General features: G+C 40.1%; 1 protein-coding gene across 3 annotated transcripts in view; it reads left to right on the top strand.

Moving 5' to 3' along the window:
- LOC141092473 (probable cation-transporting ATPase 13A5) overlaps positions 1-16,353 on the top strand; it is a 544,666-nt gene extending 528,313 nt beyond the window's left edge. For 2 of the 3 annotated variants that reach the window (XM_073578638.1, XM_073578637.1), the window contains 3 exons: positions 943-1,031; positions 2,769-2,849; positions 15,529-16,353. In XM_073578638.1, the coding sequence (XP_073434739.1) occupies positions 943-1,031; positions 2,769-2,849; positions 15,529-15,774 (416 nt within the window). In that variant the 3' untranslated portion in view covers positions 15,775-16,353. The remainder of the gene's footprint in view (positions 1-942; positions 1,032-2,768; positions 2,850-15,528) is intronic. The other variant, XR_012232811.1, reaches the window with a different exon arrangement.
- The last annotated feature ends 2,261 nt before the right edge of the window (positions 16,354-18,614 follow it).

Here is an 18,614-nt window from a genome sequence, read left to right as displayed (position 1 = left end):
CATATCCTCCATCCCATAGTTCCGTACCATGGTGACTATGAAGTCATAATAGGTTGCAACCATTCTGACATCATCGTCGCCATGGCAACCTAATATGACATAATCGTCACCACGGCAACCTTTTATGACATCATCATCGCCATGACACCCATTATGACATCATCTTCGCCATGGCAACCTTTATGACATCATAGTCACCACTGTCACCATGGCAACCTATTATGACATAACTGTCACCATGGCAACCTATTATGACATCATCATCACCATGGCAACCTATTATGACATAACTATCACCATGGCAACCTATTATTTCATCTTCGATACACACACACACTCCTTTTTATATATAGATGTGTGTATATATATATATATATACCGTATATGTATGTGGGTTACAGACTTGTATGTATGTATTCTATGTGTATATATGTATTCTTTTGTGAGCTGTCAGTGTGATTTTACAGTAGCGGACATGAATTGCTGGCTTTTCAAAGAACACCGGTGCGTAAAAATCGCACAGCACTCGCATGGTACAATTGCTGTGCAAGTGCTGTGCAATTTTTTTATCGCACCCATTAACTTCTATTGCGGGATGTGATCCGATGTGATCCGTTTTGCGATTACAATCGCAGCATGCTGCAATTTTTTTCCAGTCCGATCTTGATCAAATCAGAGCTGGAAAAAAGTACGCAGATGAAGACACCATTGATTAACATTGGTACGAATTCAATCCGATTTTTTATCGGATTGAATTAGTCCGATTTCATCGCAAGTGAGCATGAGCCCTTACTCTAGCTAGCATTGGAGTAAGATTTGTGGTGAGGTGCTCATCTCACCCGCTTCTTTAAGAGATGTGCAGATATTAATTAATCAGAAGCCTTACTCTTCACCCACAATTTTTTCTATACACATGTTGATAGCCCTTATTTTTTTTTCCAGATGTCCTGTCAGTTATGATCATAATCCAAATTGTGGCTTATCTGTTTATCGTCTTTGCTGATATGGAGTCATTATACACTGCAATGGAGGTGAAGTATTTTAAATTGTATATGTGATCAAAGCTCATATAGTATTTTATTTTGCAAGTGTCTATTTTCTTTGTATGATAAGATTCCACATAAAACTTTAAGTTTCTTGTATCTGTTTCATCAAACTTTACAACTCAACTTTACTGCTCTTATTAACTATGAAGCTAGACAACTACAAATTAATATCTGAGCATCGATTTTACTTTATAAAGATTATTAACTCAGCAACTATCTCAATTTATAAGGTCATTGACTTCATTATTAATCAATAAAATATGAAAAGAGAAATAAATATAGTAAATAAATAACATGCTGAAAAAAATTGGTTTATATCTTCATCATTGTTGTTAGCTGTAACAGAAACCGTCAAGTAGTACTGGATCAGTTATAGGAGAGATAGACCTACTTCCCACTGATCCACTGACAATGAAGGCCAGTTTTGTGACATCTTGATGTCTATCATTTCTTTTACTGAGATTATTGCTTCATGCAGAATAAATGAACATCAAAAGTAAAAAAATGAAAAAACTACTGCTCACCATACCACCCTACTCTCTTGCCCTTCACTCCTGACTATCTTCGTTGCATCTTTTTATCACTTTTGCAATCTCTGAATCCCAAACCTACTAGGCTGGTAATTCCAGCTCTGATTGGGCCCAGGAAGTTCACGGCGCATATCATAACATCATGATCTTACGTGAGCCATCCCAGGGTTTGTCAATGCAGGGGCCGGAGAGATGAGCGGTAAGGAGAGTTTTATTATTTTTCTTTAAATTTTACATCTCATGTTTATTGCACTTTAGGGTCTGGAGAGAACATAAAACATAATGAAGGACATTACATTTACAACAAATAACTTCTCTGCTAATCGAATTTCATTCCGTGTGGACAGGAGATTTAAAAATGTTCCTGATCCACTCATCGTTAGTCAAAGAACATTGTAACAGAGTTTCCAAATGTGAACTCAGACTAAACAAGATAGATATGATGTCTTTTTAAATATGCTATGGAAAAAAGAGTGTCTGTAAGGAAATCCTTCTTTCATTTAAAGACTCTGTCACTAAGTTTATACAGCAAAAAATGAAGGCAAACATCTTTATTTCAGTGGTGTGCCAGTTGTTGGGCTTCTTGTAGTTCTTATAAAACACCATTTTTCTGCTGTATCCTCGTTATGAACTGCGCTGTGTAGTCCTTGATATTCATGATCTCCTGCTCTCTACCCCTCACCATAGATTGGCATCTTTGTCCCTATGGACAGTGTACAGATAATTTGTCAGTCAATGGTGAAGACAGGGTCATAAAAAGCACTTAATTGTGAAAACTAGCAGATCCGCCTCAAATAAAACACTCATTTCTATGAAAACTGCAGCAAGGAGCCTCCTAAGTGACACCCCCTTGGAATCTGAGTTTCTGTCACTATTTTATGTTACCTACAGATTGGGAAATATAAATCTGATGACAGGCTCACTTTTAATGCCCATTGCATGCACATATATTTCATATTCACACAAGCCATCTGATGAATTAAAACAAATTCAAATATGATGCATTTTCATTTTTTGTTAGAATCTGTGTCAATATGGTTAATTATAACATTGGTAAAAGTTATAAGAATTTTCTGATTTTTAACTTATCTTAAATATTAAAAATCTAAATAGCTTGATTCATTATGTATTTTTTAAGTATTATTGTTTGTATAAATCATTGCTCACGCATGTCTTTTTATTCATTATTCAGATTGTGTGTACTCCATATTACTGGAGAGTGTACATCTTGATCATGGTGTTTGTTCTCTTCATCGTGTCATACACTGCGGAGGTAAATGTTCCTGGAGCATTTTATTCATCAACTACTTACTATCAAAAAAATTTATTAAACAAAATATTGCATTTCTTGCCATATTTTCAAAATCTACAGAGGGAGGAAAACCTGCTAGAGATGCTTATGATAAAACTGTTCTCTATTTAAAAGGGAATCTGTCACCAGGTTTTTGCCATGTAATCTGGTAGCAGCATGAGGTAGTTCACTGGGTGCAGCAGATATGATAGATTCACAATTTTTCTCTCCTGCATTTCTTGCAAAGCTCAGTTGTTGAGCTATGTATAACCCAGTCCACAGAAAAGCTTTCTGTGTATATTTTATGGAGACAGAGAGCTGCTAATCAGTGCTGGTGGTGTAGTTGGACTAGGTTGCATGAGGACAGTTGTCTTGAAGTTATAATCTCCTGCTAATATGATACGGATTGTATTGAAAAAGCAAAACATAGCCCAGTAAGTGACATATCACTGTAATGAGAGCCTCTATGTTTTCAATATGCTAGATGAATGGTGACCAAATAGCAGACAGCGACATACTGAGAGATCATGAGTTGTAAGTCCCTTGACTGCTATCTTGCTAAGTTCAGTTGCCTCATCACAGGCTCCTTTTTTTAGTGGCTCTACCACCATCTAACATTCATTAAAGGTATTATAGACCTTTTGAGTCTTGATTAGAGATGAGAGAATATTTCAATATATTTTCGGATCACAATTGCCAAATTTGCAATATTCGCCGATTTAATTGCCGAATGTAGCTGGACACCATACACAGCACAAATGCCAGTGTTTCCCTTGCTGTGTGACAGCATGGTAAACACCAGTGTAGCGTTTCTGATCGGTGGTAACATTACTGCTGGTAGATCATTATTGCCATAAGAGCCCCGAGGAGTCACGCTGTCAAATGTCGACGTGACCCTGCAGAGATGTAGTGACCCACAGTAAAAAGCATACCGCCGGTGGGCAGGCACCGGCTGATGAAAGACTACTCTTCCAATCAGGCTACATCTGCTGTCACTGATAATAGCGATGGAAACTGTTGATGGGAGAAGTAGTCTCTCATCAGATGGCGCATGTGAGCAAAGCTAAAAGAAATGTTACCGCTGTCAGAGCGCAGGAGGGTCACGCTGTCAGATGCCAGCATGACCCCGCAGAGACAAGGTGACCTGCGGCAGTGACCCACAGTAAAAAGCTTAAAGCAGGTCAGGAGGCGCCGGCTTATGAGAGACTACTCCTCCCATCAGCCTATGTCTGCTGTCACTGTTAACAGTGATGGCAGGAGCTGCTGATGGGAGAAATATTCTCTCGTCAGCCGACACCTGTGCTCAAAGTGAAAAGAAAACATGCAAATTAATTAAATACATATTCAAATAAAAATAAGAAACGCATTATACTCACCTAACACCAAATCCCTGATGCCCATGACTCCTACCAAAAATGTAAAAAAATATACTCCCCTTATTGCCCAATCCCCAATGCCCATGTCTCCTATAAAAAATAAAAATAATAAACCAATATATATTCACCTGTCTGCCGTAGTCCACGTAATCCCGAGAGTCCCACGGCGATCTCACGTGTAGAAGAGCCTCCTGATGTGACTCCTCTAACCGGCCGCCAGCAATACACTGAAAGCAATGTTGACACTCCCAAAGTGCTTAGCGCTGAGCAGCAAGAAGAGAAATCACTGGAGCTGATCAGCTGATGAACTTTTGTGAACTTTCTCACGCAGCGGTGGTGCCATAAATGAGATCACCGGATCACCGGAGCTGATCAGCTGATACACTCTGGTGAACTTTCTCACTGCAGCTCAGTGCTATACACTGCAGGAGCAATTACCTCCTCTGTCAGTGTATAGCCAGCTGTCTTTGAGAGCATTTGCATCAGCGACTGCTCTCAAACTCATCAAGATCATCGTGTGACATTATGGATTCAGTGGATTAGGCATTTGATGAGTATGGTTTAATTTAGATTCAATAAAGGAGTAAGTGTTATTCAATTGAAGGACCTTATTCTGGGTGTGTGTGTTTTTGTTTCTAATATCACTATAGGGTTAGTAATGGGGAAGCCTTATAGACACCTCTCCATTACTAAGCTGTGGGTTTGATGTCACCTGACAATACAAAGATGACATCAAACACCCCAACCATTGCCCTACTTGTCACCACTACAGGGCAAGTGGGAAGAGTGAGGCTAAGCACCAGATTTGGCACATCTTATAGATGTGTCTTTATGGGGAAGCTATTGCAAAAAAAGGGGGAGACAAAAAAGCGCAATAGGGTCTTATCCACGTTACAAAAGACAGTATATCATGAAATATGCTCACCTGGTTAGGATGAGATAAGAGCGTGTAGGTAGCGGCTGCTGCAGATCCACAGGTCTTCAGTGACCAAAGAAATGATGAATCCAAGGGGAGTTTGTAGCTATATTCCGCGCTGCCGCTTTAGACAAATTCCAGGAGAATGCTGTATGATTGCAGTGGTTTTATTCTACGCGTTTCAGGGGTCTCATGCCCCCTTCATCAGGAAATACCACAAATACATACAGGTATCACAGACATAAATAGGTTTGTAAGGATGCTGGATTTCAAAAAAATGAGCGCCAACAAGTCAGATGATGCAGTGTCAAAGTTCAATGACACCACATGGTTAACAGTTAACCTAAGATATATTACAAAAGAATACGTATTTTAAAAGATTTTTTGATTAAATTTTCGTTTACAAAACAGATAATAAAGTCAAATTTACGATTTAAACAAAAAAAAAAAAAAAAAAAAAAAAAAAGGGGAAGGGGGGAGTTTATTCCTGTTTAGAGGTGGATACCTTACAAGTGGACTATCGTATGGAAACAGCAAACCGCTTTTTTTTCATTGAAAGCATTGCAATCTTAATACAAAAAGGGGAAAAAAATAAAAACATAATTTTAATTCATTACCAATAAAAAATATATAATTTTAGTTAAATTCTAAAAAATTAAATATAAAATTATTCTTTAGTATAGAGGAAATGGGTTAAAAAATAATAAAGGATGCTAAAAGCAGCAACACACGAGAAGCTGCACAGCAGCCAGCGCTGCTCAGAATGAGAACGCAAACAGCATGGATTCATTACTTCACTAATACAAAGATCATGGGCAAATTTTAGATATAACATGAAGCACATAAAAAAGGGGGTTAATATCAGATGCAGCAACACACAGGACGCTGTGCAGGAGCCAACTACTGCTCAAAGAAAAAACGCAGGATAAAGCGGCAGAGTGAATGGGTGGCTACATTAATAGATAAGATCGCAGGCAGCTTTAGTGTTCACCCCCTGACACATAAGTCTTTTTACTGTGAAGGAGTGGCAGTAACATTCTTGCACTGTTCACTAATCTCTATGACTAGGCAATATATGCATGGGAGCTGAGTTAAAGTATCTTATTTCTCCATGAATCCATGCTGTTTGCGTTCTCATTCTGAGCAGCGCTGGCTGCTGTGCAGCTTCTCGTGTGTTGCTGCTTTTAGCATCCTTTATTATTTTTTAACCCATTTCCTCTATACTAAAGAATAATTTTATATTTAATTTTTTAGAATTTAACTAAAATTATATATTTTTTATTGGTAATGAATTAAAATTATGTTTTTATTTTTTTCCCCTTTTTGTATTAAGATTGCAATGCTTTCAATGAAAAAAAAGCGGTTTGCTGTTTCCATACGATAGTCCACTTGTAAGGTATCCACCTCTAAACAGGAATAAACTCCCCCCTTCCCCTTTTTTTTTTTTTTTTGTTTAAATCGTAAATTTGACTTTATTATCTGTTTTGTAAACGAAAATTTAATCAAAAAATCTTTTAAAATACGTATTCTTTTGTAATATATCTTAGGTTAACTGTTAACCATGTGGTGTCATTGAACTTTGACACTGCATCATCTGACTTGTTGGCGCTCATTTTTTTGAAATCCAGCATCCTTACAAACCTATTTATGTCTGTGATACCTGTATGTATTTGTGGTATTTCCTGATGAAGGGGGCATGAGACCCCTGAAACGCGTAGAATAAAACCACTGCAATCATACAGCATTCTCCTGGAATTTGTCTAAAGCGGCAGCGCGGAATATAGCTACAAACTCCCCTTGGATTCATCATTTATGGGGAAGCTGAGAGATTATGCTTTAAATCTTGGAGGGGGCTAAAAACCATACTCACTTCTTAGGCTATTAATATCAGTCCGCAGCTGTCTGCCTAGTCTTTGCTAGTTATATTTTATAGGGAGATCCTATGTCAATTTTATTCTTGGGGTCCTCCTGTAAAGAAACCAGTAAAGGCTAAGCAAACAGCTGTGAGCTGATATTAATTGCCTTTATGGCTATTGGCTCCTTCCCAGAATATTAACATCGGCTCTCAGCCATTGGCTTTCCCTCTGCTGGTTATGAAAATTATGCGGGAGCCCACGACATTTTATTTCATGTTTTGGTAAAAAATTAACAGTTGCTATTTTGTTACAGTCTATGTAGGTTCATTCTGTTAACACTCCTATTTAGGCTAGATACATTGTGTGTTAACATGTGCATTTACTTACTGGTTTAGTAATGAGTTTGTCTGGCTGACACCTTTTCATTACTATACCTAGGGCTTGGTGTCAATGACAGCTTCTGACACCAAAAACCTAATCCCATTACCCTGATGCTACTGTAACAGAATGAAAAAGATGATTATGAACCAAGAAATTACATCTGATTGTACTGCAATTTTAACATGAGCTTTTACATAAAGCACTTCTCTGTTATTTACACATAGTTTTGAAAGGAAATATTCTTCAAAACACATATATAAATATACTAGCTGTTTCCAGCCAGCTAACGCTCGGCATGCTCATTGCTATCTAAATAACACTGCTGGTGATTAAACTAAAGTAAATAATGACAACATTCAATAGTGCTTACGAAGGTGGTAAATTAAATTAAATGGGCGGGATTATGTGTGGTAATGTGGTGGGGGGCAGGATTACGTGTGGTAATGTGGTGGAGGGGCAAGATTATGCGTGGTAATGTGGTGGGGGGTGGGATTATGTGCAGTAATGTGGTGGGGGGTATTATGTGTGGTAATGTGGAAGGGGGCGGGATTATATGCAGTAATGTGGTGGGGGGTGGGATTATGTGCGGTAATGTGGTGGGGGGGCGGGATTATGTGCTGTAATGTGGTGGGGGCGGGATTATGTGCGGTAATGTGGTGGGGGCGGGATTATGTGCGGTAATGTGGGGGGGGCGGGATTATGTGCGGTAATGTGGGGGGGCGGGATTATGTGCGGTAATGTGGTGGGGGGGTGGGATTATGTGCGGTAATGTGGTGGGGGTGGGACCATGTGCGGTAATGTGGTGGGGGGCGGGATTATGAGTGGTAATGTGGTGGGGGGCGGGATTATGAGTGGTAATGTGGTGGGGGGTGGGATTATGAGCAGTAATATGGTGGGGGGATGGGATTATGTGCAGTAATGTGTTGGGGGGTGGGATTATGAGCGGTAATGTGGTGGGGGGCAGGATTATGTGCAGTAATGTGGTGGGGGGGCGGGATTATGCGTGGTGATGTGGTGGGGGGCCGGGATTATGTGTGGTGATGTGGTGGGGAGGCGGGATTGTGTGTGGTGATGTAGTGGGGGGCCGGGATCATGTGTGGTGATGTGGTGGGCGGGCCAGGATTGTGTGTGGTGATGTGGTGAGGGGGCGGGATTGTGTGTGGTGATGTGGTGGGGGGGCGGGATTGTGTGTGGTGATGTGGTGGGGGTGGGATTGTGTGTGGTGATGTGGGGGGTGGGATTGTGTGTGGTGATGTGGTGGGGGGCGGAATTGTGTCTGGTGATGTGGTGGGGGGACGGAATTGTGTGTGGTGGGGGGCGGAATTGTGTGTGGTGATGTGGTGGGGGGCGGGATTGTGTGTGGTGATGTGGTGGGGGCGGGATTGTGTGTGTTCTTGTGGTGGGGGGCAGGATTGTGTGGTAATGTGGTGGGGGCGGGATTGTGTCTGGTAATGTGGTGGGGGGCTGGATTGTGTGTGGTAATGTGGTGGGGGGCACTATTGTGTGTGGCAATGTGGTGGGGGCGGGATTGTGTGTGGTAATGTGGTGGGGGCGGGATTGTGTGTGGTAATGTGGTGGGGGCGGGATTATGTGTGGTAATGTGGTGGGGGCGGAGCTACTGTGCAGGGGCAGGATTAGCAAGTAATCACGATGCCTCTTATATATATAGATACATTAGATAGATAGATACAAAGCTAGCAATTTAGCAGCCGCGTACATACAGTATATACACATAGAATAAACAGTTATACAGATGTAAGTGACATATATAATTAGAACAGTGCGTGGGTAGCTTACTGGGATAGCTGAGAGCTGATGTTTTTAGCCTTGGGGGCAAGTATCCATGGTCCCTTCCTAGACTATTAATATCATCCCATAGCAGTCTGCCTATCCTTTACAGGTTATTAATTATAAAGGAAACAAATAATTCTTTTGGGGGTTCCTCCTTTTTAATAGTCAGTAAAGGCTAAGTATACAGCTGTGAGCTGAAATTAATAGCCTGGCAAGCTCCATGGGTATTACCCCCTTCCCAGGCTATATACATCTGCCCCCTGCTGTCTACTTTCCCTCTGCTGGTTAAAAAAAATATTGAGGGATCCCATGACTTTTTTTGAGAAAAATAATCTTTTACTAATTAAATACGTGCACAGTAACCTGCACACTCAGTGTACTAATTGTGTATGTCACTGACATCTACAGTATATATCTTTCTATTCTATGTGTATGTACTGTATGTAATCTATGTATTCTATCCTGTCGGATCCTGCTGTGATTTTACTGTACAGGGCAGATGAATTGCTGGCTTTTCTTCTATCTATTTATCTATCTATCTATCTATCTATCTATCTACCTACATATGTGGTGAAAATTGTTGGTACCCCTTGTTTAATAACAGAAACACCCACAATGGTCACAGAAATAACTTTAATCTGACAAAATTAATAATAAATAAAAAATATATGAAAATGATCAAATGAAAGAGTCAGACATTGCTTTTCAACCATGCTTCCACAGAATTTTTTTAAAAATATGAAACTTAGGAAATAGGCGTGGACAGAAATGATGGTACCCTTAACTTAATATTTTGATGCACAACCTTTGAGGCAATCACTGCAATCAAACGATTTGTAATATATATGGAGGTACTATGGAATCTGATTGCGTGGGATAATCAAATCTGAGACCAAAGCTGAGACAATAAAACTGTATTAACAAAGCAAAAGTAAACATAAATTAACAGAGGAATTGCTGAAATTACAGCGAAGTGCAAAACAGCATAAAACGGAAATGTTCAGCAGCTATGCTAGCGGACCACGACCACTAATGCAAGCAAGTCCAGAAATCATATGCAGTAGAGTGCGACCTGCACTTACACTTGGTAGTCCAGAAATACGCTAACAGTGAAGTCGACACCTTTCATGGAAGTTCAGTAATATGAAGACGGAGAACCACAAGAAGGTTTTCCACTGAACTTCCTTTAGGGCTGAAAAAGTCCCGCTAAAGTCCTGCACCGCAGCCGCACAGACACAGTCCAGGAGTTAATGTTCAGAACATAATAATATCAAAATATTTTATGGACCACAGCAGTTCCAGAGATGTGTAACTTCACTTTTTAGAAGTCTGGTCAGTAGGTAAGCACAGCCAGGACCAGGAAGCAGTACAGAGGACTGAAGGCAGCTGGAAATGATGAGGCAGAGCACAGAGTAAATGAACAGCAGTAGGACCTCCAGAAGCAAGTCAGGAGGAAGCTCAGAAGCCCCCAGCAACAAAACACTCAGGTAAGGAGTCTTTCCTGACTTGGACTTAAATAAAAGGACTGACAGGAAGTTCAAGGACAGGACGTAGTACCAGACTCCAACTTGGACGAGGGCAAAACAAGCTCCATGGAACATCCAGAAACCTTACACGATTCTTGTAACTGTCAATGAGACTTCTGTACCTCTCAACAAGTATTTTGGCCCACTCCTCAAGAGAAAACTGCTCCAGTTGTCTTGTATTTGAAGATGGCCTTTTCCAGATGGCATGCTTCAGCTCTTTCCAGAGATGCTCAATAGGATTTAGGTTGGGGCTCATAGAAGGCCACTTCAGAATAGTTCAATGTTTTCCTCTTAGCCATTCTTGGGTGTTATTAGCTGTGTGTTTTGGCTCATTATCATGTTGTAAGACACATGACCTCCAACTGAGACCAAGCTTTCTGACACTGTGCAGCACATTTCTCTCTAGAATCTCTTGATAGTCTTGAGATTTCATTGTACACTGCACAGATATTAGACACCCTGTGTCAGATGCAGCAAAGCAGCCCTAGAATAAAAAAGAGCCTCCTCCATGTTTCACAGTAGGGACAGTGTTCTTTTCTTGATATACTTCATTTTTTCTGTCTGTGAATATAGAGCTGATATACCTTGCCAAAAAATGTCAAGTTCAATTTTTGTCTCATCTGTCCATAGGACATTCTCTCAGAAGCTTTGTGGCTTGTCAACATGTAGTTTGGTAGATTACTGTCTGGCTTTTATATGATTTCTTTTCAATGGTGTCCTCCTTGCTCGTTTCCCATGAAGTCTACTTTGGCTCAGACAACAACAGATGGTACAATGTGACACTGATGTTCCTTGAGCTTGAAGTTCACATTTAATCTGTTTGGAAATTTTTCAGGCCTCTTTTGTTACCAATTGTATTATCCGTCTCTTTGATTTGTCATCAAATTTCCTCCTGCGACCACGACTAGGGAGGTTGGCTACAGTCCAATGGAGCTTAAATTTCTGAATAATATGTGCAACTGTAGTCACAGTAACATCAAGCTGCTTGGAAATGGTTTTATAACTTTTACCTCTAACATGTCTGTCTATAATTTTGTATCTAATCTCCTGAGACCACTCTTTCCTCTGTTTCCTGTGGTCTATGTTGAGTGTGATACACACCATGTCACCAAACAGCACAGTGAGTATCTGTAGCCCTCTATACAGGCCGACTCACTGATTTCAAGATAATAGACACCTGTGATGCTAATTAGTGGACACATTGATTTAACATGACCCTTTTGTCACATTATTTTCAGGGATACCATCATTTCTGTCTGGGCCAATTTCATGTGTTTTATTTTTTTAAAGTCTGTGGAAGCATGGTTCAAAAGCAATGTCTGACTTTCACTTTTTCATTTTCTTAGATTTTTTATTTATTATTACTTTTGTCAGATTCAAGTTTTTTACGTTACCATTGTGGGTTTTTCTGCCATTAAACAAGGGGTACCAACAGTTTTGACCACATTTGTATCTGTCTATTATCTACTTTAAAACACTTTAGTGACAGCACTATTATTTTCCCACACCTTTATCAAATTTTACCAACTATTTCCAATTTTAAGAAAAAATGATTGCATTTCCGATCATATCCAGGTGTGTCATATTCATGATGAATTCATGTTTGGCGATTGTTTTCTGAACATATTCGCTCATCTCTAGTTTTTACCTGAGTACAGTTGGTACTGATGAAGTGTAGATGTAGATATCCAAGATTCTTTGCCGCCATCTCTGTGCATAAGAAATAACTGGATACAGTGGATGGAATAACTATTGAACAAGTAACCAATATTACTAAATTGCTATTGACATGAAATTTTCACCAGGTGTCAGTAACAACCCATCCAATCCACGCAAGCAAAAGGAAATCAAACCACAGATGTCCATAAATTAAGTTATGTGTAACAATGAGAAACTACATAGGAAAAAAACAATTGAACACATGAAAAAAGCTATGAACAGTTAAATTAGCTAGCAATCTTGCCACTTAATTAAAACACTATCAGTTGATTTAACAGATGTCCATTAAAAAAGATGTCTCATTATCAAGGCACAACACAAGCAACATCTCATGATAGGTAAAACCAGTAGTGAGCTGTCTCAAGATCTTTGCAACCTTATTTTTAAAAATATACTAAAAGCATTGGTAACAGAAGCATTTCTATACCACTGAAGGTCTCAGTGAGCTCTGTTTCTTCCTGCAGATTTTTCCACGCAGATTTCAAGAAATCCGAAGGTCAAATGACCTGCATTTTTCCTGCGGATTTCTTCCTTTTTTATTGCAGTTTTCCAGCGTTTTTTGTGCGGTTTTCCACTGCGGTTTTCCCCCTGCAGATTTGGAGAATGGAGCAGGTGGAAAACCGCACAAAAGTGACATGCTGCTTTTTTGTACCGCATAAAAACCGCGCAGAAAAAACTGCAGCGTGTGCACAGCGGCTTTTTTTCATTGATTTACATTGTACTGTAAATCACTTTGCTGATCTGCAGCGTTTCTGCGCAGTAAAATCCACTGCGGATCCGCAGGAAAAATGCATCGTGTGCACATAGCCTTAGGGCCATAATCCAGAAGTGGAAAGATTATCATTTCACCATGAAATGGCTACTAACTGGTGCTCCCTGCAAGATTTCACACAGAGGAATGAAAAGAATTATCAGAAGTGTTGTCCAAAAGCTAAGGACCACTTGTAGAGAGCTACAGAAAGACCTGGAGTCAACATCTACAATTGTTTCAGAGAAAATTATAGGTAATGTACTCAACCTCTATGGCCTGAATGGAATCTTGCTCACCATGCAAGACTCCATTGCTGAACAAAAAGCATTTTCAAGGGCATTTAAATTTTGCTCAACAACATTTAGACAAACCTGTGAAATACTTGAAAAGTATAGTCTGGACAGATGAGAACAAAATTAAACTCTTCGGATGACGAAACACACCATGTTTGGAGGCTAAAAGGCATTGCATATCACCCAAAAACAACTTACCAATAATGAACTTTGGACTTTGCACTGGCAAACTTCATATAATTATTGGAAGGATGAATTAACAAATGTACCAAGACATTCTTGATAAAAAATCTGCTCCCATCTACCAGGATGAAGAAGATGAAACAAGGGTGGACTTTTCAGCAAGACGATGATTCCCTCCACACAGCCAGGGAAACAGTCAATTGGTTTGATAAAAAGAATACATAGTTGCTAGAATGGCCCAGCCAATCACTTGACCTGAATCTAATGAAAAATTTATGAAAGGAACTAAAACTCTGAGTTCATAGAAGGAGCCCACAGAACCTTCAGGTTTTGAAGAGTGTTTAGGTGGAAGAATGGGCCAAGATCACACCTGAGCAATGCATGCAACTAGTTTCTCCATATAGATGGCATCTTAAAGCTGTCATCACCAACAAAGGCTTGTGTACGAAGATAAAAAATTCATTTCAATAAGCATGTTGACTGCTTTTTCTCTGTGTCATTTCTCATTATCACACATATCTCTATTTATGTACGTGTATGGTTTTATTTATTTGCCTATGTCAGTTGGATGGTTTGTTACTGATGTTTGGTGAGAATTTTATGTCAATAGTATCTTTAGAAATATATTTACTTAGAAAATTGATGACGTGTTTATTACTCATTTCACCCAATGTATAAGTTAGAGTTGCACTTTGCATACATCAGAAACCCACAGACCACTACAATACCTCATAGTTTGGTGATAAGATGCCTTGAGGCTATGTGCCCACGTTGCGTTTAAATCCGGACACTGAAAACCGGACTCCTTCCAAGAAATCGCGCGTTTTTTTCCACACGATTTCACCGCGATTTTGCCGCGATTTTCGGGTGCGATATTCAAGCACTTTACAAGCGATTTGAAGCATCGCTTGGAAAGTGATTGACAGGTTGGTCACACTCGTCAAACATAGTGTTTGACAAGTGTGACCAGCTTTTTACTATTGAGGCCGCCTATGCGGCCTCAATAGTAAAAGATAGAATGTTAAAAATGAGAAAAAAAATAAAAAATCGGGGTATATTTACCTTCCGACGTCCCGCGCAGTCTCAGCGGCGCTCCCGTTTTCAGCGATGCCTTGCGAGACCTGTGATGACGTTGGTCTCGCATTGCTATAGCGATCTCACGAGACCGCTAGAGTCACGTGAGACTACGTCATCACAAGACCTTGCCGCAAGGCATTACTGGGAGCGCTGAGGCCCGGGAAGACTGCACGTCGCCGGAAGGTAAATATACCCCGATTTTTTATTCTTTTTTTAATAGGGGTATTGTACCCAGGGCCTGGAGGACAGTCTCCTCTCCTCCACATCGTGGGTACCAACCGCACATGAGATGCTTAACTTCGTGCATGGTGGGCATAGCCACATGCGGGAAGTAAGCGATTCTCATGCATTCCTATGGGTGCGGAATCGCGGCAATTCTTTGCAATTCCGCACAAAAGAATGACCATGCTGCGATTTTTTTTCTGCGATGTGATTCCGCCGCGGAAAAAAGCGCAGCATTAGCACAGCATGTGCGGAATGCCATAGGAATGCATGGGGGGCATTCTGTACAAGATTTTTAAATGTTTTCGCAGCGTTTTCGCGCCAAAAATCGCTGCAAAAACGCTTGAAAATCGCATCGTGGGCACACAGCCTAAGCGTGACTTTGTCTCTGTTGGCCTTGGTAATGTATTCTCTCAAATAACCATTTTATTTACTTGGGACTGCTTTTGCTGATAACAAAAGAGCACCACAAGAGCTAACCATTTGGTATAAATATTTCATACCTAATAGTGCGAGCTCCTTATACTGCCATTTGGGACCAACTATATTTTTTATCTTTATTTTTCCTAGATGTGGTTTATTGAAAATAGAAAGCTCTGGCTCAGGATAAAACGACTCTTTCACTACAAATCAAAAAGCCAATACAGAAAGTTGCAAAGAAAAATACAGAAAGATCCAGAGTGGCCTCCTCAGAACAGAATGGACTATGCCATCCAAAATGTTGCTGCAGAGGATTGCAGCATTTTAACTTTCAGTAACCCCCATTGTAGCATTGCACCAAATGAATCTGAAAAAACAGTTGTAACTATAATGTAAATGTAGAAAATCTGAACAGAATACTTATTTTACTAGTGAAAATGTACTGAATCAATTAAATAGGATTGGTCATACATTTGAGATCAGTTGGGGTCCAACACCCGATACTCCATGATGCCGAGTACTGCAATTAGTAAGAGATAAAGTTTAGTACTCGGCAGCAGCCCCTAGGCAATGTAAGATGCTGCTGAGTTTTCCCCCATACATCGCTTATATCTAGTCACTGTAGATTTTAGCTGATTGGTTGGTGTACCCGTTGTACCCTGATCTTATATTCATGGCCTACTCCATGAATATATCAGTCTGGGGAAACCCCTATAATAATACTTGGAGCTGAGATAAGCAAAATATAGGACAAAAGGCATTTTCACACTGTACGTTAATTTTTTATGCATATATTAGCAACAATCTATATACAATTTTGGTAAAATGTGAGTTAAATAAGATGATGCACACCCATAAAAGAATGATATACCCACTTTTAGGCCTTATTCAGATATCCATTCTTCAGATATGTGTTAAATTGGTGGTTTTCGCTTATAGAACACAAATCTATTAAATTCTATGTGGCTGTTCATATGTTTGCATTTTTTTGCTGACTGTGTGTATCAAAAATCAGAGACATCTTTTTTTACCAGCATCACGGATGAAAATCGTTTACAGCACATGGATGCCATCAATGCTGTCTGTGTGCTGTCTATGTGCTCTCTGTGATTAATATTGTAACACGTTGAGTATTTTTTGGAATGCAGTGAATCTAGGTGTGGAATGCAGTTAATATTGAGTCCTTTAAGTTGTGGGACATGCAAAAGACCGTCAGCTGCAGGAAGCCGGCGGCTGCGGCTAACAGCATGGCCGCTATTAAAGAGCCATGAATATTCACTGATCTACATGCACACAGTCCTGGCATGGAGTCAGTGATTATTCTGACAGCTGTCCTCTGCTTGTAAGCAGCATATTACGTCCCGGCCATGTTCTGCTTACAAGCAAAAAGCAGCAGCTGGCATTGGATCAAGACGCTTCGAGGGAGCACAGGAAGGTAAGTATAATGGTTTATGTTTTTTTAACGTTTTCTGATGTGGGCTATGCAGACCAGGATGGGGATGAGGGCCAATCATACCAGGATAATAAGGATGGAGCTATGCATATCAGGATGAAGGTGGGGGTCCGCATACCAGGATAGGGATGAGGGTAACCATGCCTACGAGGATAGGGATGAGGGTACCATGCCTACCAGGCAAGGGATAAGGGGAACATGCCTACCAAGCTAAGGATGAGGGGGCCAGGTGTACCAGGATAGGGATGAGGAGGCAATACACACATGGATAGGGATGACGAGGCCCTGCATATCAAGATAGGGTTGAGGGGGCCATGCATACCAGGATGGGGTTGAGGGGGCCATGCATACCAGGATGGGGATGAGGGGACTATGCATACCAGGATAGGGATAATTAGGTCATGCATACCAAGATAGCAATAAGGAAGCCATGCATACCAGGATAGGGATGAGGAGGCCATGCATACTAAAATAGGGATGAGGGGGCCATGCATTCCAGGATAGGGATGAGGAGACCATGCATACCAGGATCGGGATGGGGGGTGTGCATACCAGGATAGAGATGAGTGGGCTATGCATACCAGGATAGTGATGAGGGGGCCATATATACCTGGATAGGGATGAAGGGGCAATACATACCAGCATAGGGGATATTAGTACAAAATTGACCACATTTTTTGCGTCATTTATTTTTTTCTAATTTCCTCCTCTAAAACCTAGGTGCGTTTTATGGTCCGGTGCATCTTATAGTCCAAAAAATACGGTATGCACAATGTAAATTTGCTTTGTTTTTTTTCTAATGTCCATAATGTTACATTTTTACGTACACTATATTACAATTATGCAGACGTTAACATATCGTAAATTATCATTTGAAATAAGAAAAAATACATACATTTAACACGTACACAATTTTATTAGGCGTAAACTTTGCAAGTTATCAGAGTACAAAGGTACACATAGGTTTCAATATTAATCCATGCATACAGAATCAAAAAACTCTGTTCTAGTCCTTGGTTAAATAGTTAATCAGCTCTATCTTGATACTTTTTATTGTCTTGGGTCATTTCAGTGTAGTACATCATATAGTTCCTACTTTGTGAATTGCCTACAATTTCTATGATGTTTATTTTTATTATTTGTTCTTGAACTGGACACATTGCACATCTGAAATGTCCCATGTTGAGTAAATTGAAATGGGATTTTTGTGAACTTATAAGATTTAAAATGGAGTCACTTCATCGGTCTCATTTACATATCCATTAATGGCATCATGATCTTCAAATACTAGATTAATTTGTGCTCCAAATTCTTGATTCTCCCATATTACATGAACATTGTCTATGGCCTAGAAGTTCTCATCGAATGCAAGGTTCAGCAGTACTTGTGTTTCATTATATTCCATCTTTATTGATCTTAATGATCCGATGTCTCTTCCATCGTCACTAGAGGAGATACTGGAATCCAAAAACCTATTCTTCATTTTTCTATAAAAATAGAAAAAAGCAATTGTTATCATTCATAGAGGCAATGTAATATGATGCAATGAAAATGATGCTTGACTGGGGGTTAATTGTTCCACCTCTCTCAGGCAGAGGGCGGCTATTTAATGCTCACTGGACCTAGGTCCGGTGTCAGTTATACTCCTGCCCTCGGCTGAGTTAGTTGACCTTGTGCGTACATGTGCCTTGTGCCTGATATCTTGCTTGCTTGTTTGGTTTTGATCCGGTTCTGTCCCTGTTACGAGTTCTGCCTGTCCCTCTTGTACTGCGCTACCTCTCAT

Source organism: Dendrobates tinctorius, unplaced genomic scaffold (assembly GCF_039654945.1).
Source record: "Dendrobates tinctorius isolate UK_male_01 unplaced genomic scaffold, ASM3965494v1 ptg000060l, whole genome shotgun sequence".
Taxonomy (NCBI): Eukaryota; Metazoa; Chordata; class Amphibia; order Anura; family Dendrobatidae; genus Dendrobates; species Dendrobates tinctorius.
This window is presented reverse-complemented; position numbering and strand designations above follow the sequence as displayed.